The sequence below is a fragment of the Heterocephalus glaber genome, unplaced genomic scaffold (genome assembly GCF_053883595.1).
Source record: "Heterocephalus glaber isolate CG9 unplaced genomic scaffold, H.glaber_assembly_v1.0 deba00001532, whole genome shotgun sequence".
In the NCBI taxonomy this organism is placed as follows: Eukaryota; Metazoa; Chordata; class Mammalia; order Rodentia; family Bathyergidae; genus Heterocephalus; species Heterocephalus glaber.
In genome coordinates this window covers 19210315-19237601 of record NW_028258330.1, presented here as the reverse complement: position 1 = coordinate 19237601, position 27287 = coordinate 19210315, and the positions used below count along the sequence as shown (strand labels likewise).

The following is a 27287-nucleotide window of genomic DNA, read 5'->3' as shown; positions in this document are numbered from 1 at the left end:
TAATGTCACATGTACATTTATTTATTTATTTATTTTGTGTGTGTTGCTGTAGATTGAAACCAGGGCCTCATGCTTGTTAGGTAAGCACTCTACCACCAAGCTAGCCCCAAGACACATTTTTATGTTTATATTTATTCCTATTTTAATGTTTATTTACAATCATGTACACATATATACTTTCTGGTGTTAAGATAGCTGAACCTTAAGATTTTTTAAAATTGTAAAGTATTGAAATATATTTAAAACTAAACTATACGTCTTTCTTTGTTTCAAAATATATATAAAGTACTTACCTTGCCTTGTGGTTTTCATCATCAAGAAAAATTTATTATCCTTCTTGAAGGTCTCCCTGCTTTCACCTGTGTCTTTGGCTGATTCTTCTCAGCTCTTTAATGTCATTGTTCCCTTGGATTTTGTCTGAACCTTGTCTTCTTGGATATTCCTCTCCATTTGCACACTGCCCCTGGCTAGAACACATAAATCTTCATCTCCAACAGACCTCCCTCCTGTGATTGCCATAGCCAGGAACCAGCCAGAATTCCCTAAAACTCACATACTGCACACTCTGCACCCTTTCTGACCCAGAGCAGCAGCCACAAGTGTGGTCTGTCGGTGTTGGTATCGAAGGTGTGCTCCTGTGTTCCTGAGACCCGTGAGAGGGGAGAGATTTGTTCCCCTGAGTCTAAGTGAGGAGCAGCCACACCATAGCTGAGTCCTAAGGAACATGAAGCAGGAGGGTGGGGGTGTTTACCGTGAGGAGAGAAAGTGGGGTGTTAACAGGGAGAGAGAGTGGAGGTGTTCAACCTGCCCAGAGTTTAGCAGAGCTGATGGTACTTGTGAGCAAGGAGCTGAGAGCTGGCAGACCTGTCATGAGGAGACTGGTTCAGCTCGGGGGTGTGAACCGTAGTCTGAAAACAACTGGGAGTCACTGAAATGTTTTAAGCTGAGAAGGAACCACAGGTCATGTTTTAGAGAGACCTTTGTGGTAGTCGTTGAAAGTATGGCTTGGAAGAAGCCAGACCAGAGTCAGGAAGTCCAGACAGAATTCTTATGTAGAAACCCAGGAAAAGGGTACCCCTGACACCCCTCAGGCAGCTCCCATAGTGACTTCTCCATCCTGTGTCCCACAGCCTAGACTCAGAAACATTTCCTTACTGGTAAGGACGTATTTTATGTTTCTGTGTCCTTAGTGTCACAGCATAGAGAATTTGCTGTAGAGACACTATAAAGGTGTACCTGAGAGATGCATTTTGTTGGTACAGGAGCTTTAGGGTAGGTATCAAACTTTATTCTTTTTTGCAATATTTATCCTTTTGTGTAGGTGCTGGCAGTTTTTTCTGATAATGTCAGAATAACTGCTGACCAGTACTAAGGGCTAGGTGAGGATGGAGACTAAGAATTTGTCTTGAATTGTTCTAGGTTGGAATTTTGTCTAAAGAAGTAGAAAGTAGAAGAAAAGGGAGAGATGAGGACCCAAATGTCCTAATTTAGAAAGAGGGTAGTTAAAAGACACTATCTATATTAATAAAGGTAAGAGTAAAACAATAAGAAGTCTGGGATTTGCTCCCAAATATACAATCATGGCAGAAGTGGGTGGAATATGGATGAAACAAGATTGGCCATAAGCTGATAAATATTAAAAGTGAGTGATGAATGTTTGGGGCTCATTATTCCAGTCTCTCTACTTTTTTTAATTTAAAATTTCCTATATTAAAAAATGAAAAAAAGATAATACAGGGGATGGAAAATGGAAAAAGAAATAAAGGTGTGAGGGTAGTGCAGTATATTATTTTCCCTCCTAAAGATGGTATCTTTATACCATCTTTAAATCTGCCTCTGCTGGGCTGCTCCAGCTGAGGTCTTATGACTCAGTTTCTGAGTCCCCCATGAGTCCTGGGACTGACCTTTCTGTTTTCCTGTACTGGAGGCACACAGCACTGTTCTAGGGTTTTACATTCAGGTTTTATTGGCTGCTGGTGGACAGTCTCTAGAACATTCAGAGAGCAGGCACAAAGGCCCTTTCCTTCAGCCTGTCCACCCCTCTAGGTGAGAGTGGCTAAAGGAAGTCTCCTGCTTTTACCTCCCCTCAGCCACTCATTAGTATCCCAAGGGCTTCTCCCTGGGGGCCACGAGGCCTGGGAAGCTGAACTTCAGTAGGCCATAGCTGCATTGTCTTCTGCTCCTGCAGCTCTTTGTGGAAACAGACACATTTTCTCCCCGTATTCAAGGGTATTGTGTCCATTTCCTATCTGTTGGCATCTTTCTGTCAGCATCACCCTCAGAATAACAACACAGAAACTAATGGAGGCACTAAGCAGTGATGTAACCTTATTGAGGGAAGAGAGGGGTTGGCCTAAATCACCTTCCCTTACAGTAGGAAGTCAGTAAAGGGTGCCTAGAATGTATAGATCAAGAAATGACAGGCTGGATATATAGTTCAGTGGTAGAGCACTTGCCCAGCATTTGTGAGGCCCTGGGCTCAAATCCCTAGCACTGCAAATAATAACAATAACAATAACAATAATAATAATACAATAGTAATAATAAGAAATAATAATAAAAACCTCAGTGATAATAAAGAAACTCCCAGCCAGGCATGGTGGTGCAAGTCTGTAATCCTAGCACTCAGGGAGGCTGAAGCAGGAAGATCACAGGTTCAAGCCCAGCCTGGGCAGTGTAACCACTTAGCAAGGCTCTATCTCAAAATAAAAACTTTTTTTAAAAAAAGGTAACTCTTGGAAGAACAGAAAAGAAAACTAGTTAAAAGTAGGGACCTCTGGAGAGAGGCCATAAGAAGAGAGAAGGGGCAAAGATCATCTCTTACTGTGATTAACCTTTTAGCACTTTTTGATATTTCAATTAGTGTATAGAATTCTATGGTGATTTTTAAAGTAGTAATAACTGTGATAAAATAGAATAAGAATTCTGGATGGTGGTGAGAAGGAGTGGCTGGGAGGAAATTAGGGATAACAGGCACAGAGCAGGCTTGAGATGGGAGGCTGGGAGTGGGCAGAGAGGGCATTAGCTGGCCTTGGGGTTCTCCCTAGAGCTCGGGGATATAGTTTCTGTGCCATCACAAATGGCATTAGGCAGATGGTGTGAGGCCAGGTCTGCATGTCTCAAAATAAGGAGAAGAACATTAAAATGCAAACAGGAGAGCTGGGTGTAGTGGTACCTGCCTATATTGGGAGGCTGAAGCTGGAGGACTGCTGTGAATTCAAGGCAGCAGTCTTGGCTACATAATAAGGCCAAAGATAGCCTGAACTACATAGTGAGACCTGTCTCCAGAGAAAGAAGAAAAAGCAAACAGCAGAAGTGTCCCTTTTGCCTCATTGTTGCTGTGACAAGAGTTTAAGAGGGCTGGGGGTGTGTCCCCATGGTAGAACACTTGCCCGACATTCATGAAGACCTAAATTTAATCCCCAGCACCCAAACAATAAAAAAAGTGCTAAACATGAATATTCCTCATTCTTGTTATATTTATTGTCTGTGATAGAACAATTATCACCTTATTCAGTAATTGTTTCATTTATCCCTAATCTAAAAATCCCAAATTTATTTTAACAAGTTTGAGATTTGAGAGCATTTCAGATTTTGAATTTTCAGATTAGGACTGCTCATCCAGTAGAGTCTAGGCAAATATTCCCAAACCCAAAAAATGCTGAAATCTGAAACACTTCTAGTCCCAAGCATTTTGGGCAAGGGATACTCAGCATATACCATTGTCACTCCAATGAGGACTGCATCCTCTAAAAAAGCACGATGGCATCTGGCCAGTAGTGGTTATATTGTAAGTGATAACAAGGCTACAATTATCATATTTATTTAATCAATTCTGAGGCACACATTTCTTCATATTCTAGTGTCTTTGTAATATGCATCTCACAGCCAATGATTTAGAAAGAATTCTGTCATAGTTTAACTGGCAATGTTCTTAATAGCACACAAAATTATTTTGCTGCTTTTAGTCATTGGTGTCTTATTAGTTGCTGTAAGGATCTTTTATATTTTTGGTATAAAGACTGTTAAAGTAATAGTAAAATTACTTAAGTTTGAACTGATAACATATTGTCAGATATAGTTAATATAGCAAAACCTGAAACACAATTTTTTTTAAAAAATAGGGCACTAGGGCTGGGGATTTAGCTCAGTGGTTTCGCTGCCTGCTGCGCAAGTGCAAGGACCCAAGTTCGATCCCCGGCACCAAGAAAAAAAAAAAATAGGGCACTATGTTGTCATTACACACATGTTGAAGCAATGAAGGCCATAAAATAAGGCTGCCTGCCTTGAGGTAGATCCAGGAGTTGGTATTTGGAACAAAAGAGGGGAGCACTGTGTCCAAGGGAGGTACAGGGTGGGAATGGGCAGACTGACTTGACACTGTCAGCCATCAAGGTTCAGTGGAAGAGCTTGGGGTCTAAAGAGGGGAGCTGTAGGAAGTGGTGTGGAGACCTAGGACTATTACACTTTTGGGTTGACAATGAGACAAGAAAAGAAACTAAGGCACTTTGCTGTGAGTGAAATTAATGTCTTTAAAACGTAAAGTCTGTCTTTGTTTTGAGAGAGAGACAGGATATCGCTAAGTCATTGAATTGACTAGGGTGGGCTCAAATTTGTAATCCTCCTGCCTCAGCCTCCCCAGCCTGCCTCAGCCTCCCCAAGTGTGCTACCATGCCTGGTTAAAGTCTGTCTTTTAGCTCATCTCTTGAAACGAGCAGGCTGAGTCACCAGTGCATTTTATAACCTAAATAACTCACCACCTGTTTTTCTGCCACAGATCGCCTTCTCCCAGCACAGCAATTTTATGGACCTGGTACAGTTCTTCGTGACTTTCTTCAGGTAATTTCTCTCATACAAACTATGTCTGTTCTTTCAGTTCAGACCCTTAGTTCCATAATTACTAGCTCGTAAAAGATAAAAGAATAATCCTTGCTTCCACAGCAGATCAAACTTACTTTATGTGTGTTCCTGAAAAGTTGCATGTCAATTACAATGGTATAGGGGTGGGGATTTAGCTCAGTGGTTCCGGCGCCTGCTGCACAAGCGCAAGGTCCCCAGTTCAATCCCTGGTACCAAAAAAAAAATAAAATAAAATAAAATTTAAAAAATTACAATGGTATAATTCATATAAATTGGTGAAATGAAAACATTTGGTTTGTACATTCTGGCTTTGGGGAGGGAAGCTTTGCATGCACCTTTTACTAAATTACAGGTAATTTGACTCATGGAAAATTTTGAACTAAAAAAATAGTAATAATGGTTACTGATGGGAGCTACACGTGTGCCTTGTCTTGTTAAAGAAACAATTCCAGTGATTATCCAAAGTTTTAAAGCTAAAAGTGATTTTTTTTAGTCCCATTGGATTCTCTTTTATTTTAGTTTTTCTTAAATTATATTTTCCGAAGATACAACATAGAAACAGTTGAAAAAGACAAGTGCTGCAGTCCTCATAAGCAAAAGCAGCAACAACCTGCCTCATACCTTCTAGCTCCTTCTCTCAGTCTTTATTTGAGCCATATACAGGCACTCCCATTTTACTATCCTTTTTAAAATTCTTTTGTTAGTACAGGTTTGCAGTACGTATTGATTACATTCATTGTGGAGAGTTGGTACATGTACATAATACATCTTAATTCTTTTCTCATCTCCATCCCTTCTCCCTCCATATCTTGGTTCTTCCCTCAATTTAAACTGTTCTAGCTATTTTTTTCTTCTCCACATTTACACTATCTCTTCACTTTTTAAGGTCAATCTATTGATGTCCTGTAGAAGATGAGGATTTATTGTCTTATATTACCTTCCCCAGCATCTCTCCCACACCACAAATGAATACACAATCCTCTCCCTTCAGTTATTGAATAAAATTATATCATGATGCTCAGCCAAATCAGTGACCTCTGTTTGTTATTATGACCATAAAACTCTTATTTACAGCTGATTTGAACTATGCTATACTTTGTTTTTTGGATGGAGAGGTTCACTCTTTGCTTATCCTAAATTAATATTATCCATGTTTTTGTTTCAAAATTGTTTGGTTTTCTATAAACATACCCCTGATTTATGCTGCATTCTTCCTATATATTCCTTCTTTTCAATGAAGCACGTTCTCCTGAAGGTTTCTGAGAAAAAGTACATGAGAGGTAACTTTTCTGTGAGTTTTGCCAACTGAGATGTCTTTATTTTTACCCTCACAATTTTTTGAGAATTTGAATACAAAATTTTAGGTTGAAATTAATTTTCCACTACAATTTAGGATACATTGTATTATTTCTTCTAGCTTCTAGTATTGATGTTGAGGAAGCTAATGCCACTCCTTGTATGGGATCTCTTTTCTCTTTTTAAAAATTTTACATTTGCAGCAACATGGGTGTAACTGGAAGAGATTAAGTGAAATAATCAGGCACAGAAAGGCCAACACTGCCATGTTCTCACTTACATGTAGAAGCTAAAGTTGTAGATCTCAAGAAGTAGAAAATAGTACAGTGGTTACCAGAGCCTGGGGAAAGTGGTGGAAGGAGGATAAGGAGGGGATAGTTAATGGGTACAAAAGAAGTTGGATGGGAAGAATGATTTCTAGTGTTCTGTAGTACAGCAGTATAACTATGGTTGGTGACAAGTAATTGAATATTTAATAATAACTAGTAGAGAGGATTTTGACTGTTCCAAATATAAGGAAATAATGTTGTCTGAAGTGATAGATATGGCAGTTATCTTTATCTGATCATGACACAATGCATACATGTATTGAAATGTCACTTGTACTTCATAAATATAATTATAGTGTAGTGGGATAATAGTAATAATTGTATAATTACTAGGTGTCAATTTAAAATATACATTAAAGGGATGGTTCCGGTGCCTGCCTCGCAAGTGCAAGGTCCTGAGTTCAATCCCTGGTACCAAAAAAAAAAAAAAAGAAAGAAAGATTGACCAAGAAAAAAATAATGGGGGATAGGGATAAAAGAACCTGCAGTTTCTCCCAGATAATGAACATTTTGTCAATGATTACTGTGGCACTGGCACAAAATCATATTGGCCAGTGGACTATGAGGCATAACTGAGGCAAAGGTAAAGTATACAGGTTTCACATATAAGTGATTAAAAAATGAAAAGAAATAGTAACATATAGAAATCTACAAGATCATTATCGTTGGTAGCTGCCAGTCACCTGTGGCTTGTGAGCATCTGACTAATAAACTGAATTTTCATTTTATTTAATTTTAATTATTTTAAACTTAATTTAAAATCTGATACCAAATCATTTAAGTGTAAATTTTATGCAATCAAAATACAGATCAGATATTTTCTAATGAATAGCTACTGTTTAAATTGAGATGTGCTTATTAGTATAAAATACGCACCAGAATTTGAAAACTTAGAGAAAATAAGAATATAAGGCCAGGTATAGTGGTATATGCCCATAATTCCAGCACTTGGGAGGCTGAGGCAGGAAAATCATGACTTCAAGTCCAGCCTGGGTATTGTAGCTTGTGATTAGATGTCCCCCTAAAGCCTCAGGCTTATTCAGAGGTGTCTGAATCTGTGTGATTGATTCAAGGTGAGTCTAGGCCCAAGGGCACTAGGATTAAGGGCTTGAGTGCTGCTGGCCCAAAGTAGTCTGAATAAGATAAAAGGGGCAGAAAGATGCTGTTAAGGTATCTTGTTGCTTTTGCTGTCTTCTGTGCCATGAATGTTGCCACCCTGCCTTGGAACCAGCCGATTATGGACTGAAACCTGTATGAACTATAAGCCAAATAAACCTTTCCCCTTTTTACTTTGGGTGTGGAGTAGCTAGCCTGAACTCTCTCAGGAGATCTTGTCTCCAAAACTATATATATATTATTAAAATCCATTCATCTGTTGCCTTTTTTAATATAGCTACTAGGAAATTTAAAAGTACATATGTGGCTTACATTTCTGTTAGTGATACAGATAATGCAAAGAGAATTTATAGGGACAGCATTAAATAGAGAAATATGCTAAACTAATCAAAATATAGTAAAGTAAAAATACAATGTGAAATCTTCATTAAAACTTTTTAAAGTAGAAAATCAAAATGAAGACAAGAATTCTTATAGAATATCAAAAATAATTTGCATTCATTTTAAAACTAGGTAACATAAAAATAAAGTTAAACTTCTTCCAATTTCATTTTCTAAAAATTACCACTGTTAATATTTTGCTATTTATGCTTCCAACATTTTTCTGTATATATACTGCTCAAAATTTATGGTTTTCCTAATAAATTTCTTAATTTATGGCTTATGAAATGGGCTACTTCCTTTCCTCCCATGTTTTTCTGTAACTTGTATATTAGTCAATTTTTCTGTCACCGGGACAGAATACCTGCCATGGAGCATAAGACTAATTTTCTCATAAAGGCGCATAAATGTGGGTCTGTCAGACCCATGTTTGTTCTTTAAAAATACTTCTATTGATGAATTATTAATTTTAATTTTATAAGTTTTATTAAACAATGAGTACTTAACAAGAAAAAATAAAAAGTATTGAATTTTTAATATTTATTGAGTTTACCGCCTGCTTTGCAAGTGCAAGGACCTGAGTTTGAACCCTGGTACCAAAAAAATGTATATATTTATTGAGTTTATAAAAAAAGCAAAATTTTCAACGTTGACTTTTTTGGTGTACAAAGTCTAAAAAAGAACAACACAAATAAATTCTTTTTTTTTTTTTGGTACCGGGGATCGAACTTGGGTCCTTGTGCTTTCCAGACAGGTGGCGGAACCACTGAGCTAAATCTCCAGCCCACAAATAAATTCTTATATGAACTACAGCAAAAATACAAATAGCACTTTACAAAAAAGTAACTTTTACTTCAATTATCACACCTAAGGCAGTCTGCACACATGATAACAGTACATTCTATACATACATATCGCTTACACTAAAAGCACATGTGTTTTGCTTTTCTGGCCTTTTTGTAGGACATACTTGACATCTCACTGGTCTTGCTGTTTTGTCAGAAATTTCTTATTTTACAGTGTATAGTTAACAGGAACATAAAATATAAATAAAATAAGGTATTAAGTTCTTAATATGTATTGTGCATTTAGAATAGAATCAACATTTTCACATCAGCTGTGTACTTGCTTACAAAACCTAAAAGATAACATCAGAAATAAATGCCTATATGAAAATACCAGTAAAACTCTACAACAAAAATGAGCTTTGCTTCAATTGTCAAACCCAAGGCAGTCTTCACACATGACAACTGGATGTTCCATCCACATGTCTCACACTGACAGCATATGTCCTTAGCTTTCCTTTCTATGTGGCAGTCTTGTCACTTCTCTTCCTGTTTTGTTAGGAGCTTCCTAGTATATTGTACAACATGCAGTTAGCAGGAAAATAAGATATCAATAAAATTAAATATCAAATATGTAATGAGTGCTTAGAATAGACAACATTTTCATATCAGCTGTTTACTTGTTTACAAACCTAAAAGATAACATCAGAAAATAAAACCTATGGGCCAGGGATTTAGCTCAGTGGTTTGGCTGCCTGCTGCGCAAGTGCAAAGAGCCGAGTTCGATCCCCAGTACCAAAAAAAAAAAAAAGAAAGAAAAGAAAACTTATGTGAACTACAATGTAAACACAAACAAAAGTCTACCACAGAAATAATCTGCTTTAAGTGTCACTCCCAAGGCAGTTGTCATACATGACAATTGCATGTTCCATGCACACGTCTCGCTTACACTGACAGCACATGTGTTTAGCTTTCCCTTCCTATGTGGGAGGCCATTTTTGTTGCCTCTCTTCCTGTTTTGTAAGGAGCTTCCTACTATGTTGTACAACATATGCTTAGAAGGGAAATAAGATATCAATAAAATAAAATATCAAATATGTAATGAGTGCTTCAAATAGACATCAACATTTTCACATCAACTGTTTACTTGCTTACAAAACCTAAAAGATAACATCAGAAATTTTTAAAAACCTCTGTGAACTACAATGAAAACACAGATAAAAGTGTACCACAGAAATAATCTTTGCTTCAACTGTCATATGCAAGGCAGTATTCACACTTACAACTGCATGTTCCATACACAAGTATCACTTATGCTGATAGCACATATGTTTTGTTTTCCTGTCCTTTCTTTTAGGGCACAGTTTACATCTTTTTGGTTTTCGTGTTGTCATAGTAGATCTTTGTGGCACTGCGCCTGCCTGTTCACCTGTCAGCACACCAGTGTGTTCCATAATTTTTTTGTGTAGTTCCCTGGGCAGAAACATTTTGTTTTTCCTCTGCTGTAAATAATCCCTTAGGAGTTCCAGTCCCAATCCTTTAAGAAAATTTCTGCATGATATTTTGTACTTGTTATTTTCTATGTAAATTATCAAAGTATTTATGCCACACATATTTAAGATCAAATAAAATACAACCATTGGCCAATGCTTTGTGTTCGAGTGACATCATAGTTGCTGCATAACTCATTAACATCTACTCCACCTTTGGTTTCTTGTAGAAAGTTTCCATCTCAGGCTTCTGTTTTGTTGAGGTTTCTCTATCAATATTTCCATCATGGTGCAATGTTGACACCAGCAGTACCAGTTTGTTTTTCTTTACCATATATGAGGACAATGTAAATCTTTCTGAAATCCAAAGATTGTACTATATAATTGTTTTGAAATTGCAACATTTCATTTGGAATTTCTGCTTTGTTCCTATATACAGTTCCTGTGCTGGTCAACTTGTACTCTGTTAGCAAGTGTAACATTGGTAAGAAACTGTAAACCAATTGTCAGATGTCACTTTCCAATTAGTTTAGGAGATGGGAGCAACAAGTCTGTTCGCAACATCATTCGGTTTATTACTATATGAATAAGGTCCTGATGGCTGAGTTACAGGATAAATGTCTAAATTGAAAGCATAATAAGTTTTTGCATCCACAAGGGTATACATTTTTATGCCTTTTTTTTTTTTGGTACTGGGGATCAAACTCAGGACCTTGCAATTTCGAGGCAGGTGCCCGTACCACTGAGCTAAATCCCCAGCCCTTTATGCCATATTTTGACCCATCACTTTTCCATAAGTTTTTTACATTTCTGTGATTACCATGAGAAATCCCTGCTAAGTACAGCAGACCTATGAATGCTTTCAGTTCAGCTAGTGAGGTGTCATAATACATTTTTAAAATATGGCTATTGGTGCATACCGAACATTTTACTTCCATTTCAGCTTTTGTTTATTTCACAGCATCTTGTAGCATTTCATCTGTTAGAATTTCCAACACTGAATGACAGTGCTGGCATTCTATCTAATGTGTTTCACACCTGCCAAGACCCTCACTATATTTTCAGACCTAATTCTAACATTGGATTGTTCCATTTGGTTGTGTGGCCATTTTGCGACATTTTGACTAGTCAAATATTTACTCACGTTGTTTTCTTCGTCATCTGAATCAAGGAGGTCTGTATTCCCTGTGTCTGTATCAATCAATTCTTACTCCATTTCACTGTCATAGGAACTTTGGCTCACATGGCCAGTGTCAAAATCATCATCATACACCCACACCACTCTTTTTTTTTTTGGTGCCGGGGATCAAACTCAGATCCTTGTCCTTGCGCGGTAGGCGGCGAAACAACTGAGCTAAATCCCTGGCTACCCACACCACTCTTATGTTATGAGAACATGTATTTTACCATAATGGATCACCTTCATCATCCACGGATGAGTAATCTGATGATTCCCCTTTGACCTCCTCCAAGACTTGCAAATCTGGTTTTTCATGTGCCACTGCACTGAATTAAACTACTTCTACCAGAAAAATCAAAAGAAAACTTTTTAAAAACAAATCCTGGAGTGTTAATCCTGGTATGGATCTTTTGGACCCTCTGTGATGCTTGAACATATGCAAAACCAGTTAGACAAGCATAATGTGGGTAAAAATCTTATTTTGCCACTTTTGCACATGTGCATACACCTTGCCATTCATCATACCAAGTGGGTAAACACATAGATTGCTTCCTGTATCCCTCAGGGAAAGGTACTGAGATGCACAGCCTGCTACTGTTACACTCAAGGACAAATTTACAGTAGAAAAGTAAGAGATGGGTCCACTGGACCCACTGTCGTGCTTGAGATCTATTTTGGCTCACGGTTTTCAGTGAATTCAGTCTGTGGTCAGCTGGCTCCAATCCAGAAGTGGTATGGCAGAATGCATGGCGGAGAAAAGCTGTTCCAAGTCATACCTCAGTGACCTGCACCTTCTGACCAGGCCACACCTCTGAACATGAGACTTTTGTAGGACATTTTAGTTCTAAACTTTAATATTTCACCCATGGCCCCCAAAGTCTCATGTCCATCTCATTATGCAAAATGTATTTAGTCTACCAGAGGTTTAACACTTCTAGTGTTTCTAAAAAGCCTCAGTCCAAAATCTCTAAGACTCTAAGCAAATTCTTAACTGTGAGACCCTGTAAAAATCAAAAAGAAAGTTAAGCACTTCCGTCATACAGTGTCCCATTCCAAAAGAGAGGAACAGGAATAGGCAGAAATGAGACCAAAGCAAGACCAAAACCAAGCAAGGCAAACATTAAATCCTGTCACTTCATTTCCAGCCCTTGAGGCAGGTTGTGGTAAGATGTGAGTTCCAAAGTTTTGGTGCCCCCATCCCTGTGACCTTGCTGGTTACAATTCACCTGACCTCTCACTTGAACTGGCTCCACTCACTATCTGTGGCTTTCCTCTGAAGACATTGTGTGTTCCTGACATCACCAGCTTCCTGGGGATTGTACTTTTAGCTTCACTCACAGCTCATGTACTGCTGTCTCGTGGGCTCCTGGAAGAGACTGTGACCCTGTCACACATTTTTGTATGGCCTCCCAGGCCTTTGAAAATATGAGCACAAGCCTCTATAGCCCCATAACTCATACATTCTTTATGCCTGAAAAACCAGCACAATATGGGTGACACCAAGGTTGAAGAGTAGCTAGGCCCCCTTGGAACATGACTGCAGTGGCCTCTTGAGTACCTGGTTGGCTGAATTCAGGGATACACTTCCCTAGGCAGTCCTAAATAAGCAGGCGTCCAAGAGACTCTCTTATTTAATATTTAGAGTTTTGTGCCCTTGAGCCTCCAGGAGGTAGGTCTTGTTGATTTCTGAGATGCCTTTGAGCCATCTTTCCTATTGTTCTGTTGCAAAATATAGTGGTACCTAAGTTCACCAAACGATTCTGTTTGCAAACAATTTGGTTCACAAATAGAAGCATTTGGCAAAATTTTGGTTTTGTTTGCAAACTCCTTATCAGGTAACAAACAGGAACATGGCTATCTTTCCCATACAAACATGAATGTGGCCATCTTTTCCAGAATTGTGGAACAAATTTAAGTTCATGAACCAAGCTACTACTGTACTTGGCTTCTTTTTAATGCTAATCTTTTCAGGAACCATGTTCTCTTTTGCCCCAACTTTGCAGGAGCTTTCTTTCTGGCAGAACTACAAACTTTTCAAATAATTCAGCTCTGCTTTCTGCTACTGATTTTCACTGTAGATCTGGCTAAAAGCAGCCAGCTGTACTCATGTTACAAGCTGAACACTGGGCTGCCTTAATATTTTTTCCAGTAAATTAATTAGCCCATCACCCTTAATCTCAGTCTACTATAGTCTCAGGACATGGACAGAATATAGACAGATTTTCTGCCAGAGTATAACACACATGGCCTCTAGTCCAGCTACCAATAGAGTCCTTATTCCCACCTGAAACCTCCTGAACCTGGACTTTATTGTCCACATTCCTCTCAGCACTCTGGTCTTCTGAACTCCAACCAGAATTTCTCATCAATCTCTGTTCAGAGCACTCTACAGCTTCTTTATCTCACTTCTCCAACCATTTTTTTTCAGGTTGTCCTTGAACTCAGTTCAGGTTGTCCTTGAACTTACTGTGTAGCCCAGGCTGGCCTTGAACTCACAGCAATCCTCCTGCCTTAACCTCCTGATGCTAGGATTACAGATATGTGCCATCATGTCTGGCTTCCTAACTTTTCCAAACTCCTACAAAAAGTTCCAAAGGCTTCTAAATCAAATCATACGATCAGGTTTAGTCATAGCAATAGCCCCACCCCCAGTACCAATTTTCTGTATTAATTAACTTTCCCATCACTGGAACAAAATACCTAACACCCCAACTTAAAGGAGGAAAAGTTTATTTTAGCCTCCAGTTTCAATGGATTTAACCCATGGTCAGCTGACTCCAAGGCAGAATGCATGACAGAGGAAGGCTGTTCACCCCATGATGGCCAGGAAGCAGGGAAAGATTGGAGGAGAGGGGACCTGAGGAAGAGAGAATATACCCTTCCAAACCGTACCCCCAGTGACTAGCACATTCCCACAAGGCCCTACCTCTGAATGTGAGGATTTTGGAGGACATTTTAGATCTAAACCATTACAGCTTACTCAGCGTTACTCAGTATTCTGTGGTTTGCTTTCCCTATACATAGAATCAATTTTTTTTTAACTAGGGAATGTACAATATATTAGTATATTATATATACTAGGGGTTGAAACCAGGGCCTTTGCACTGAGCTATACCTCCTGTCTCCACCTTTTTTTTTTAAACAGGATCTTGCTAAGTTGCCCAATCTGAACTTGAACTTGTAATCCTCCTGCCTCAGCCTTCTAGAGTGCTAGAATTACAAGGATTTGCTACCAGGCCCAGCTTTCACCTTGTTCTTGTTGGGTTTTTTTAGGGGGGGGGTAAGGGGGATTTAACTCAGGACCTGCTTGTGAGGCAGGTTCGGTGCCACTGAGCTAAATCCCCGGCCCTCACCTTGTTTTTTAAAACTTTTCCCATAGTATGAATGCATCTTATTCTATTTGATCATTCCTCTTTTGCCTGAGTCTTAGATTATCCTCAGGGTTTTTTGCATATGTTTTTGCATTTTTCTGTGACTATCTTTCTGGGATAGTGTTTTATAATTGCTGTATCAAAATGTGAAAACATCAGCAGATAGTCCCTCAGAATAGTTGTATGAATTTATGCTGCTACAGCAGGCATGAGCCTGCCTGTTTCTCTTACCCTCCTGTGCTTATCTATGGGAATAAAAGTAACAAGAAGCAGGGTTGTACATGGAACCAAGAAAAATGTAGGTTATTCTCAGACTCTTTTACTGGTTCTTCCTTTTCTCCCCAACTTCTCAAATTGGGTACCCTCAGGACACTCCTGTATCTGTATTTATCCCCCCTGGTGACTTCATGCAAGTTGATTGCTTCAAATACCAAATAATGTGCTGATGACTCCCAAATGCCATCTCCAAACTACCTGGCACCCCGCCTCTAACTTCCTATATCTGCCCCATGTGTCTCCCCTGGCTGCCTGGTACACATCAATGGGACTCCTGATCTGCGTCTCCCTCCTGCTCTACCCAGTGCCTTCCCTCTTTCTAGGTTGATGGCAAGTCCCTTACACCAAAAACTCTTTCTTCCATAACCTACAATCAGCCCATCAGGAGCTCTTTTTGTCTCTATAAATTATGTCCAGATTCCAAAGTGCTTTTCACACCTTTGCTAACACCATGGTTTCCACCATTGTTGTCTTATCTAGATTATATCCCTCCTTGGTCCTGCTGTGGCCACCCAGATGGTCTCAGAATAAGTTAACATCTCAACATGACAGTTATGTTCTTACTTTGGGTTTTACATGACTGATGACTGATCTCTTTTTCCAGTGCACTTTGTAAATCCACCCTCTGCTTATTCCAGTGTTACCTTTTTGGGAAAGAAGGTCTATTCACTCTGACCATCTACTCTAGCTTTTTTTTTTTTTTTGGTCCTGAGAAAGGAACCCAGGGGCTTGCACATGCCAGGCAGGCAAGTGCTGTGTCACTGAGCTATATCCCCAGCCTCTGACCATCTGCTCTAGAGTGCCACTTGCCCTCCTTACCTTTTTATGTCTATAGCACTTACTGCCTTCTGACAGGCTCTCATTTGTTTCTGTGTACTGTTGCCTTTCACTTGCTGGAATGTAAACTACATGGTCCATGGAACCAGTGATCTTTTTCTTATTCATTGATGTATTCCATGAGCTGGGAACAGGACCTGGCCTCGTACAAATTCAAAGAACACCGCAGAACACCATAGAATGTTGCCAGAGAGGCACAGATAGCAGAGAGGCCCAAGACAGACTTAAAGGCTGTCCACTGACTGGTGACCAGGGGCTTGAAGACACTTCTTTTGTCAAGGCATCTATTGGAGGGGGTCTGCACCACATGCTTTAGGAGGCAGGGGCCTGTAGGACCCTTGAGCTCTTGGTGAAAGGGCAGTTCCATCTTCCCAGCAGCTTAGAATGCCTTTCTCCAGCTGGCCTGGGAGAACAGTCTGTCAGTGTCACAAACGAAACTAACCCTATACTTCAAACACAGAGCCTCTCAAGAGGGTCCCCGACTGCAGCGGAGCAGAGAGCTCTATGTCTCCTGGAACTCTTTGGAAAATACTTCACAGCAAGCCCCTTTTACAAGTTATGAGTAAAAATACCAACTTAAAAGTTATTTATAGCAGATATCTAAGGGTTTATTTGGCTCATTTTTCCTTTTAACCAGAAGTGAGTCACTCTTTGCCTTCATGGTAGCTTTCAAATCATTCAACACCTGGTTTATAGATGAGATGACACTGAAATCTTTTCAGTTCTAAGACCAATGAGAGTTATTTTTCTTTTAATGTTTTTAAGAAAGTTGTTGGCTTGCATTGGTCATCTTAAATGTTTTCTTTTATAAAAATATATGTATTTACTTTGTAAAAATATTATTGAAAATACATTAATACGTATACAATTCTATTCCTTCTGTTTAACTCTTATGAAAAGCTGATTGTTACTTTAATAATGAACTTTTCTTAGACTTTACTAGTAAATGTTTACTTTGATTAATGGCCTGCTTGTTATCTGTTGTCATTATCTTAGAATTGTTTCTCATGTTTGGGGTTGGCCCCATGGGTCATTCTGATAGGACCCTGAGAGGTCAGCGCTCTCTCCCAGCACCTAGTAGGGCCTTCCTATAAATCAGGCCAGGAAGCTCACTCACCAAAGTCTTCTCCTGCTCTGCTTCCTGTGACTGGGGCCTGGTGGTGAAGCACTACAAGGGAGCTTGAAGTTAAGACCTGGACCCAGGTGTGGATGACAGTGGTACTGATTCTGGGACTGGGATAATAACTTGTTACATTCTTTTTTCACAGTTGTTTCCTATCTTTGCTCCTGGTGGCTGCTGTGGTTTGGAAGATCAAACAAAGTTGTTGGGCCTCCAGGCGTAGAGAGGTAAGCCTCTTTAATAAAGATAGAGAATCCCGGGGAGAACTTTTTCTGAGGCAAGTCACTTTAACTGTTTAGTGATTAGTGATAGATGCACGCATCTCAGCGAGATAGGGTTCTTCAGCATAGTCAGTTGACTTAATGTAGTCCTGCATGGATAGAACATCCTTAATTCTGCCACAGCCATGGCCACCACTTGATTTGACACAGCTTTCTCAAGAGCCTTTCATAAGAATGAGAATAAAGGGAGCCAGGTGTGGTGGTGCACACCTGTAATTCCAGCATTGTGGGAGGCTGAGGCAAGAGGATAAACAAGTTCAAACCCAGTGTAGGCCCAGCCTGGGCAACTTAGTGATTTAGCAAGACCCTGACTCAAAATGAAAAAGGAAAACGGGACAATGGAGCCCTGTTGCTTGGCTAAAGTCAAACCTGCTTTCTTCCTGCTGAAACTGAACCAGATATTCATACAGCAGCACAACATTGTGCCTTGTTGCACAGAGGACAGGACTGAGTAAACTCTTCCTTCAGAGATAGTGTAAGTGAACAACAGACATGGGAAAACTGAAAGACTAAGCTTTTACCCTTGTGGCTTGGAATGTTTCTGTAACTCTGAACCTGACCATTCATCATATATTTTATCGTTTCTAGAAGATCAGTAGTGATTTATTCCTAGTCAGGATACTTTAAATCCTTGCACATACCAGGCCCTGTTTGGAAGGCTTCTGCCCACATCAGCTCCTGCACTCTTGAGAAGATCTGGAGTGGGAGCTGCAGGAGGGGAGGATCTCTGTCTCACTGTGACTGACTTAGATGAGCACAGAGCAGAGAGCTGGGTTGCTGCATATAATTGCTGAGTAAATAAGTGAACCATCATCTTTTTAAAATGGAAAAATATATTGTTTTAACATAAAAACTCCCTTCTAGAACAGAACCCTGAGCTCTGCAGCCCAGGATTCTGTCTCCTACCATAATTCCTAGGAAGTAGTTTGTCATAAGTCTTGTGTGTCTTCCAACCCAAACCTCAAGAACATGCCCGGAAGATCTCTTAATATCCTTAAGGATACATGGGTGACCATGTACCATGTGCTTGGCAGTGTTTAACTGAACCTGTTGACCTCATGGAATCAAAATGATTCAAAGAAGAAGAAACTGAAGCCCAGAGATGTTAAGCACACCTTTCATTTTCTTTTTTCATTTTTTTTGAGACAGGCTCGCTCTGTTCCAGGCTGGCTTCAAACTCACAACTCTCCTGCCTCAACCTCTTAAAGTGCTAGGGTTATAGGCATGCATCTCTATACCCAGCTTTTACACACCTTTCTCTCTTTTTTTGGTACTGGGGATCAAACTCGGGACCTTGCGCTTGCAAGGCAGGTGGCAGCACCACTGAGCTAAATCCCGGCCCTTACACACCTTTCTTAAGGTCATACAGCTGGAAAGAGTTGGAGCAGGGGTTCACATCCACATTTCCCTGAGTTCAGAGCCCCTTCTGTCTCTCTACAGAATCTCCCATTTGTGTTTTTTGCTCACACCATTTCTGAATGAGAAGTTCACTCAGTCTTGTCTGCTGTGCAGTAAGGCTCAATGTTTTGTTGCTGTATGAATATCTGGTTCAGTTTCAGTGGGAAGAAAGCAGGCCTTACTTTAATCAAGTGGTAGGAAAATGAAGCAATAGGGCTCCATCATTTTATGTATTTAACATGCAGACATCATAGCATAATATCCACCACTACTGCAGTGTGTATCTCCAACAGATAAGCTTTTAAAGATACAACAACAATGTTACCACATCTAACAAAATTTAATAATTCCTAATGTTATCTAATACCTGGTCCATGTCTAGTTTTCCCCAACTGTCACAGAAGTTTGATTTTAGATTTGATTGGTTTGAATCAGGGAAGATAAGGTATTTTTAATATGCACTGTTCAGTAATAGAATCCCCTTGATACTTGTTGCCTAATGCTTGCTATATTATCTATTAGCAACTTCTTCGAGAGATGCAGCAAATGGCCAGTCGACCCTTTGCTTCCGTAAATGTTGCCTTGGAAACAGATGAAGAGCCTCCTGACCTTATTGGGGGAAGTATAAAGGTGAGAAGGTTATTCAAAAGTCCTCATAGGTTAATTCTTCAAAACTCATGCTTCCGAACATGCCAAACCAGTGAGAGCAAGTGCCTTGTTTGGTTACTCTTCTTTTTCTTCTCTCTTCTTTAACAGTAAGCTAGCCAACCATGGTGGTGTACGCCTGTAATCCCAGCACTTGGGAGGCTGAGGCGGGAGGATCCCCATGAGTTTGAGGCCTGCCTGGGCTACATTGTGGGTTCAGGTCAGCCTGAACTACATAGTGAGACCCTGTCTCAAAAACAAAAAACAAAACAAAAAAACAGCTAAACATTGAAGTTGTCAAGTAGTCTTCTACTTTCATTTTCTAATCATTGGTTTGTGTTATTAAACAGTCTTATGTTCAGGGAATTTTTACATATAAATTTCTGTATCGGATACACTTTTAAGTATTCTGTGGCAAATAGTTTAAAATTTTTATTTGAAAATAACCAAACTGGACCATTGTTCTTTATAATTATATTCTTGGTTTCTTTTTTAAGTAGCAAAATTATAACTTGCTATGTTTTCTCTGGAAAATAAATATTTTGACTCCCCCTAAAATGATAAGGTGATAGGACTTTCTTGACAAAACAGTGAAACATGTCAGATAGTTTGGGAAAACTATCCTGAGTAAGACATACTTTTTAAAGCATTACTGAGCTCATAAAAAAGAGATGAAACCTCCAGGAACTACTCTTCTTTCCCTCCTCTAAAAAGAACAAATAATGAACCAAAACCAAAGCCATGAGTTGCCTAAAGTGGTTCTAGGCAGGTAACACATCACAACTCCATGCTAAAGTGGATGCAGATCTTCCTCATAGGAAAACATCCCCAATCTCTGTAGGAGTACCACAGCTCAGGATCAAGCAACTGATGATCACCAAGTATAAGAAGAGGTGGCCACTGGTAGAGAGAGTTAGCAGAAACAAGAGGTGATTTAGGCAGGACCGCAGATGTTACAACTGACATCTAAAGAATATAATGCAGCTATGTATCAAGTGTTTAAAGAAATAAAAAGAGGCTGGGGATTTAGCTCTGTGGTTCCAGCACTTGCCTTGCAAGCACAAGGTCCCGAGTTGATCCCCAGTACCAAAAAAAAAAAAGAAATAAAAATTAGAATCATAAAGATGATGAAGCTATGCAAGTCAAGAATAACCAGTGGAACTTCTAGGAATGAAAAATATAGTTGTTGAAATAACTCAGAAATACATTAGACACAAATGAGAGAATTTAAGAACTGGAAGAGGAATGTGAAAAAATTACACCAAATGTAGCACCATTTATAAGGTTATGGAGGACAGAATGAGGAGATACAGTATTGTATTATTAGAGTACCAGAACAAATAAATGGTGAAGAGGCAATATTCAAATATTTAATGACTGAGAATTTTCCAGAAGTGATAGAATACATGTATGTAAAGATTCCAAAACAGAAAATATCATATGCAGGATTAAAGAGAACAAACAAGAAGGAAGACAACAAGAAAACTATAGGTGGATTTACCATAGTGAAACTGCAGAACTCCAAAGACAAAAAATACCTTAAAAACAACCAGAGATTGATTCATCTACAATGTGGAGAAATTGGAATCCTTGTACACTTTTAGTGGAAATGTAAAATGATACATCCCCTGTAAAAGTACAGTATTGCTATTCATTAAAAAAATTAAAAGAATTATCATGTGATCAAACATTTTCACTTCTGGGTATATACCCAAAAGAATTAAAAGTAGAATCTCAAAAAGAGATATTTATACAACATTATTTATGGCAGCATTATTCTTAGTAGCCAAAAAGGGGAAGCAATCAAGTGTCCTTCAGTGGATGAATAAGCAAAATGTAATATATACCTAGAATGGAATATTATTCAGCCTTAAAAGGAAGGAAACTCTGATACATGCTATAAACATGGGTGAACTTGGAGGGCATAATGCTAAGTGAAATAAGCTAGTTATTTTTAAAATACCATATGATTCCACTTGTATCACTTACCTAGAATAATTAAATTCATAGAGACAGGAAATACTGGTGGTTGCCAGGGGCTAGGGAGAGAAGAGAATGGGGAGTTTGTGTTTAATGGATAGTTTACATTTTGCAAGATGAAAAGAGGTCTGGAGATGGATAGTGCTAATGGTTGTGCAACAACGTAAATTACTTAACACCACTGAATGTATACTTTTAAACAGTTAAGATAGAAGATTTTGCATGTATTTTATAACCTTTTTTTTTAAACTTGGGAAGGGCTGGAGATGTCGCTCAGTAGTGGAACCCTTGACTCGTGTGCCCAATAAGTGCCTTTCAAGAACAAGAATGAAAAAAGGTATTTTCAGATTAGAAGAAAAACAGAATTTGCCACAATCAATGTATATGTGAGAAATGTCTAAAGGATATGCTAGAAAGAAGGAAAATTACTCAAGAAAGATGGTATAAGAAAGAATAGTGAGTAAATAAAATCATAAGCATGTTCCTAAACAAACATTGGCCTGACAAAATAATAATAATTTGTGGGATTTTTAAAAATAGACAAACCTGAAATGTTGAACAAGTCTATGTATGTCAACAGCATGTGACACAGTTAGTTATTCCTTAAAATACTTTCCTTTCACACATCACACTTACTTCCTGATGGCTCTTGCCCAGTGGTTCAGTCCTCTTCATCGGCTCAACATCTTTTATTTTTTAATTTATTTTTGCAGTGCTGGGGATAGAACCCAGGTCCATGTTCATGCTAGGCAAGTGCTCTCCCAACTAATATATCCCAGATTTAGTCTTTGGCCTCTTATGTCTTTTACATCATAGATTTACAGCCCATGATCCCTTCCACCCAGACCTCTCCCATGACCCTCCAAGTCATTATTACTCATTGTCCGCACTTGGATGTCTTAACAAGCATGTCAGACTTAATGTGTGAACTGAGCTGTGGATGTTGTGCCCCTGACCCATTCTCTGGTGTGTCTTCCCCTGCTCTGTGAAAGCTGCCCCATCCTTCTAGTTGCTCAAACCAAAACTATGGAATCATTCTTAACTAGTTCTCACTCTTGTTCTGTCATTGCACAGCCAGTAGCATCAAATATTTTGGTGTCTTCCACATTTTCTAACCACTGTACCTCACCTCCGCCGTTGCTGCCACCTTGTTCTAAGCCACTGTCATCTCTCACCTAGATTTTTTCTATTTTTTTTTCCTTTCTTTTTTTCTGTATTGGGAACTGAACCTAGGGTCTTCACACTGAGCCACATCCCCAGCCCTTTTTTTTTTCCTGGTACTAGGGATTGAACTCAGGACCTTGCGCTTGTGAGGCAGGCATGGTACCACTGAGCTAAATCCCCGGCCTTCCAGCCCTTTTTTTAATTTGTTATTTTGAGACAGGATCTCACTAAATTACCCAAGTGGGACTTGAGTTTATAAGCCTCCACCCCACCCTTCTAAAGTGCTGGGATTACAGACATGCAGCACCATGCCTGCTCCATTTTCATATATAGATAGGCTCTTGGAAACCTCTAATTTTCTTCCCTATCACTCATCAGATTTGTGAAGTGATTTGTTTAATGCTCCTAGGCTGCGAGTTTCGTGAAGGCAGGAATTCAGCTAGATTTGTTATTTCATTTCTAGTACCAGGAACAGGGTCTAGAACATAGTAATCTGCTCAGTGATTTTTTTTTCCCTTAAATGCATTTTAAACAAAGAAATTATGAGTTTTACAATTTTCTAGTACTCATATGCCAGAAAATTATGATTTTTAGGGTAATCATGACTTTTTTATATTTTGCATTATTTCTGTGAGGATTTTTATTAATACATTTCCTAATAATGGACTGTAGTTAAATTTCTAAGGTAAACCTCACTTAGTCATACTGTAGTATAATTATATCAAAGGCTATAAATTCTCTTTGCTAGGATTTTAAGATTTTGCAGTTACATTTGTGTTCATTTATGTATGCTTTGTCAGATCTTGACATCAAGGTTATACAGTGGTACCTTGGTTCACAAACTTAATTTGTTTTACAATTTTGGAAAAAATGGCCACATAAAAGTTTGTGTGGGAAAGATGGCCATGATTGTATTTGTGCAGGAGAGATGGCCACATTTGTGTTTGTCACCCAATGCAGAGTTTGCAAATAAAAACAAAATTTTGCCAAATGTTTCTGTTTGCAAACCAAATTATTTCCAAACCAAAACATTAGTGAACCCCTCTACCTGTATTTTCATGATTTATTTTATTAGATCATGGTTTTATTTTCAACTTTTTTCTATTATATTTTAAAATATCTTCTATAAACAGCACAGGGTTTCTTTGTTTGAATGATTGATTAGCTAGCAGTACTGTGGATCCAACCCAGGGCCACTCTACCATTAAGTTACATCCCCAGCCCTTTTTGTTTATCATTTTGAGAGAGGGTCTGGCTAAGTCACTAAGTTGCCCATGTGGCACTTAATTTGCAATCCTTCTGTCTCTGTCTACCACAGTGCTGGGATTACAGGTGTGCACCACTGTGGCTGGCTTCACCTAGATATTTTTGGTTGCCTAATAACTGAATTTCCACCACTACCATTTCACCTATCTGGTGGGTTTTCTGTGCCTCAGCAGAGGAGTACTAGAAATCATTTTCTTCAACCAAGTTGAAGAAATTGATGACATATTTATGATTAATGGAGGCAGATCTCTAAAGGTGGCTCTCAATTCCTGTCCCCTGGTTATTCAGTCAAACACTATCCTAGGCACTACTATGAAGAAATTTTGCAGATATAATAAAATTCCCTTCATAGCAGTGCCACTGGCTTGTGGCAGAAGAGGAAGCTGGGCAGGGAGTCCTGGGGGAAAGAGCCATGTGAGAAGAAACACAGGGTGCCTCCAAGAGAGGAGAGTGGCTCTTGACCGACAGCTGTTGTGCCCAGATCGCGAGGTCCCCAAAGACCACCAAGGAACCGATTCCGATGCAAACACACGAGGGTCGTTTATTCAAGCTTGAGCAGGGACTCTCAAGTGTCACCGACGCAGCGGGTCAAGATTGAGAGCCCTGACTCTAAAACACCAGGGGTTTTTATAGAGGTTACAGCAAGGTGCGGGGTTTCGAAAAGGGCGTGGGGTTTCAAATCACACGCAAATCACACAATTGGCTAGCATTTAGCAAGTTTTGAAAGTTTAAACCTAATTGGCTGGGCCTTGCGCGCTGAACTGCAAACGGCTGCTCAAGTCATCGAAAAGAACATCTGGGATACTGGGGTATTGGGGTAACTACTGATTAGCTGTTGCAGGCCATCGAGAAGAGCATCTGGGACATTGAGGCAGCTACCGATTAGCTGTCGCTAGGCTAGTTGCTAGGGGACTGTTGGACATTATCACAGGCAGGTGGCCAAAGTGCATCTTGTGGTTTTTCTCAGAACTAGAATTTATGTCCAGGCCACCTTTACTCTAAAATGGGGCCAAGACTTTAAAATGGAGTCACTCAGGTCTCACACAGCCAGCAGGGAAATGGGGACCCTTCAACCTCCATCCATGAGGAACTGGATCCTCCAACAACCAGAATGAGTTTTAAAGCAGATCCTTCCTCCAGACCCCCGGAGAACAGCACAGCACAACCAACAGTTTGACTTCAGCCTTGCCAGTCCCACGTGAGAGAGGCTGAGCATTGTCCAGAGCTGATGTGGACATAATTAGGCCTGAGTCTCTAAGCAGAGAGCCTCATGGAGCTTGCATCCACTTCTGCTCTGCAGGACCATAAGACAGTAAAGGGCTATTTTGTAAACAGCTAAGTTGGCTGCATAGCAACAGAAACCAATACAGGGGGCATCTTTGCATATCACATCTAAAGGCTGCAATAGAAAGTGAGGACATATTTTCCAGACCCATGTGCATCCAAAGAGTCCATGAGGAATCTATTGGGTGAACTGTCCAGCTGTTCCAGGCGCTTTCATCCAGGGACCTATCTACTTAGTGCCAGAGGATGAAATAAGCTTCAATTTACAAAAAAGTCTCCATAATCCCAGGGTCTGCGTGTGAGCCAGGTACGCAGAACTCTGGAAAATATCTGTCTGTGACCTACAAGTGTGAGTTAGGGTTTCAAGTTAAGTAAAAGTACAGAGCCCAGATGAAGTCACCTAGACATCACCTTCCCAACAGTTCAGGCCACCTTCAAGGAGAGTAGATGTGGGGAACTCTGTAGAAGGTAGCAAGCAGTACCGTCCTTCTCATGGTGGATGTTAAAAACTGTTTCTTCGGGCCGGGGGTTTAGCTCAGTGGTTTCGCCACCTGCTGTGCAAGTGCAAGGACCCAAGTTCGATCCCTAGTACCAGAAAAAAAAAAAACAAAAAAACCTCTGTTTCTTCTATGCACCTCAAATTGTGGTCCTTGTAAGCACCAGTGAGCAGGAAGTATCTGGCTAGGTGAGAGTTGGAGGAACACCACTTTAGGTAATTCTTTTCTTCCACAGACCGTTCCCAAGCCCATTGCCCTGGAGCCGTGTTTTGGCAACAAAGCTGCAGTCCTTTCTGTGTTCGTGAGGCTCCCTCGAGGCCTGGGTGGGATACCTCCTCCTGGGCAGTCAGGTAAGTAGGGGCAGAGACTGTGAAGGAGCCAGGCCCTGGAAGCCTCTCCTTCACAGAGAGCAGCACAAAACGGCAAGATTGTCATGGCAAGGATTATGTCATATAATGCCATTGTCACTTAATTCCAAAAACTGTTCCTGAGGTCACCATTCCGACCTTACCTGGAGAAGTCCAGCCTTCCTCAGCCTCTCAGTGGTAGAGGATACTTCAGACCACACCTTCCTCTGCCCCCATGTTCCTAGACCCTCTGGCTCTGCTGCACCCTCCGGGCTTTTTTTGTTTGTTTATTCTCTGAATCTAGGCTGCCTTCCCCTGCACTCCATCCTCCCCTGCTGGTCATCTCCGTACCCCTGGCTTGTCACTGTCTCTTCAAAGCTCGTGATCCTTACATTGGTATTTCTAGCCCCACTGTGTTTCTTTTGCTTTTCTACTATGTTTGAAATAGAAGTCACAGACAACCATAATAACAACATAAAGGAGATTTCCGAAAATTCACTCACAGTTCTGCAGTGCTAACACCCACCAACTTTTATTATTCTGTTTTCTTTCTAGCCTTTGCCAGCAATTTAGTTGGAATGACTATATGGATCTAATTTTCATTCTTCCTTTCTCATATAACTGTCATTAATATTTTTACAGCTTACCACATAGTATTGTACCAATATTTGTACACCTTTCCATCAAATACATGAATCATGATTTGCATAAATATTCTCTTACTTGGAACACAGAGGCACTTATGGAATGCAGTTCTGGAAATACTTTGTTTAATTATGACATACTCCATAGGGATACCTCAAGCAGCACTAACATGTTAGCCTTCATATACAGAGATCCTGAAGCTCATGGTGGCCTCCACCAAAGATGACCTAGAGTCTGGGGGGAAAGGATGCCCAGGATGTCCAGGCCTGAGCTACGTGTCCCCTCAGAGCACCTGTGGACCAGAAAGGCTTCTGGTTCAGTTTACACAGCAGCAGGGATCTGTGGTATCCTCACAGAGGAGGCCCCGGAGATGGCGAGGTCAGGATTCATTTTCTACCTTACCTCAGGATTCCTGGAGTTGAGACTCTGATTTAGTCTTGCCAGTACTGAGGACAACATGGCTCATGACCTAGCACTCAGGTGTAGGTGTCTCCTCTCACCACCTAGCTCTGCAAATACTGGTGCTCCCTGGAGCAAGGTCCCTGGTGGCAACACACTTGGTGCACCCCGCTGCCTGGAAAGCCTGCTGAGGCCCTGCCCGCTGCTCAAGGCCCACTCCAACAGAAAGGCCATCTTTTAAATCCCTTCTACAACTCCAATTTTATGTGAACATTTTTTTGGTTTTGTGGTACTGGGGATCAGACACAGCCTTGCACATATAGGCAAGACAAGCACTCTA

General features: G+C 40.0%; 1 protein-coding gene across 4 annotated transcripts in view; it reads left to right on the top strand.

Annotated features, from left to right (window-relative positions):
• The window catches only part of Atrn (attractin), a 195146-nt gene that overhangs the window by 162142 nt on the left and 5717 nt on the right, over positions 1–27287 (top strand). For 2 of the 4 annotated variants that reach the window (XM_004840725.4, XM_087188714.1), the window contains 4 exons: positions 4778–4839; positions 17190–17268; positions 19243–19350; positions 25792–25906. In XM_004840725.4, coding sequence (XP_004840782.2) covers positions 4778–4839; positions 17190–17268; positions 19243–19350; positions 25792–25906 — 364 coding nt within the window. Of the gene's footprint in view, positions 1–4777; positions 4840–5746; positions 5837–17189; positions 17269–19242; positions 19351–25791; positions 25907–27287 lie in introns of those variants that run through there. The other 2 variants (XM_021254994.2, XM_004840726.4) reach the window with 2 other exon arrangements.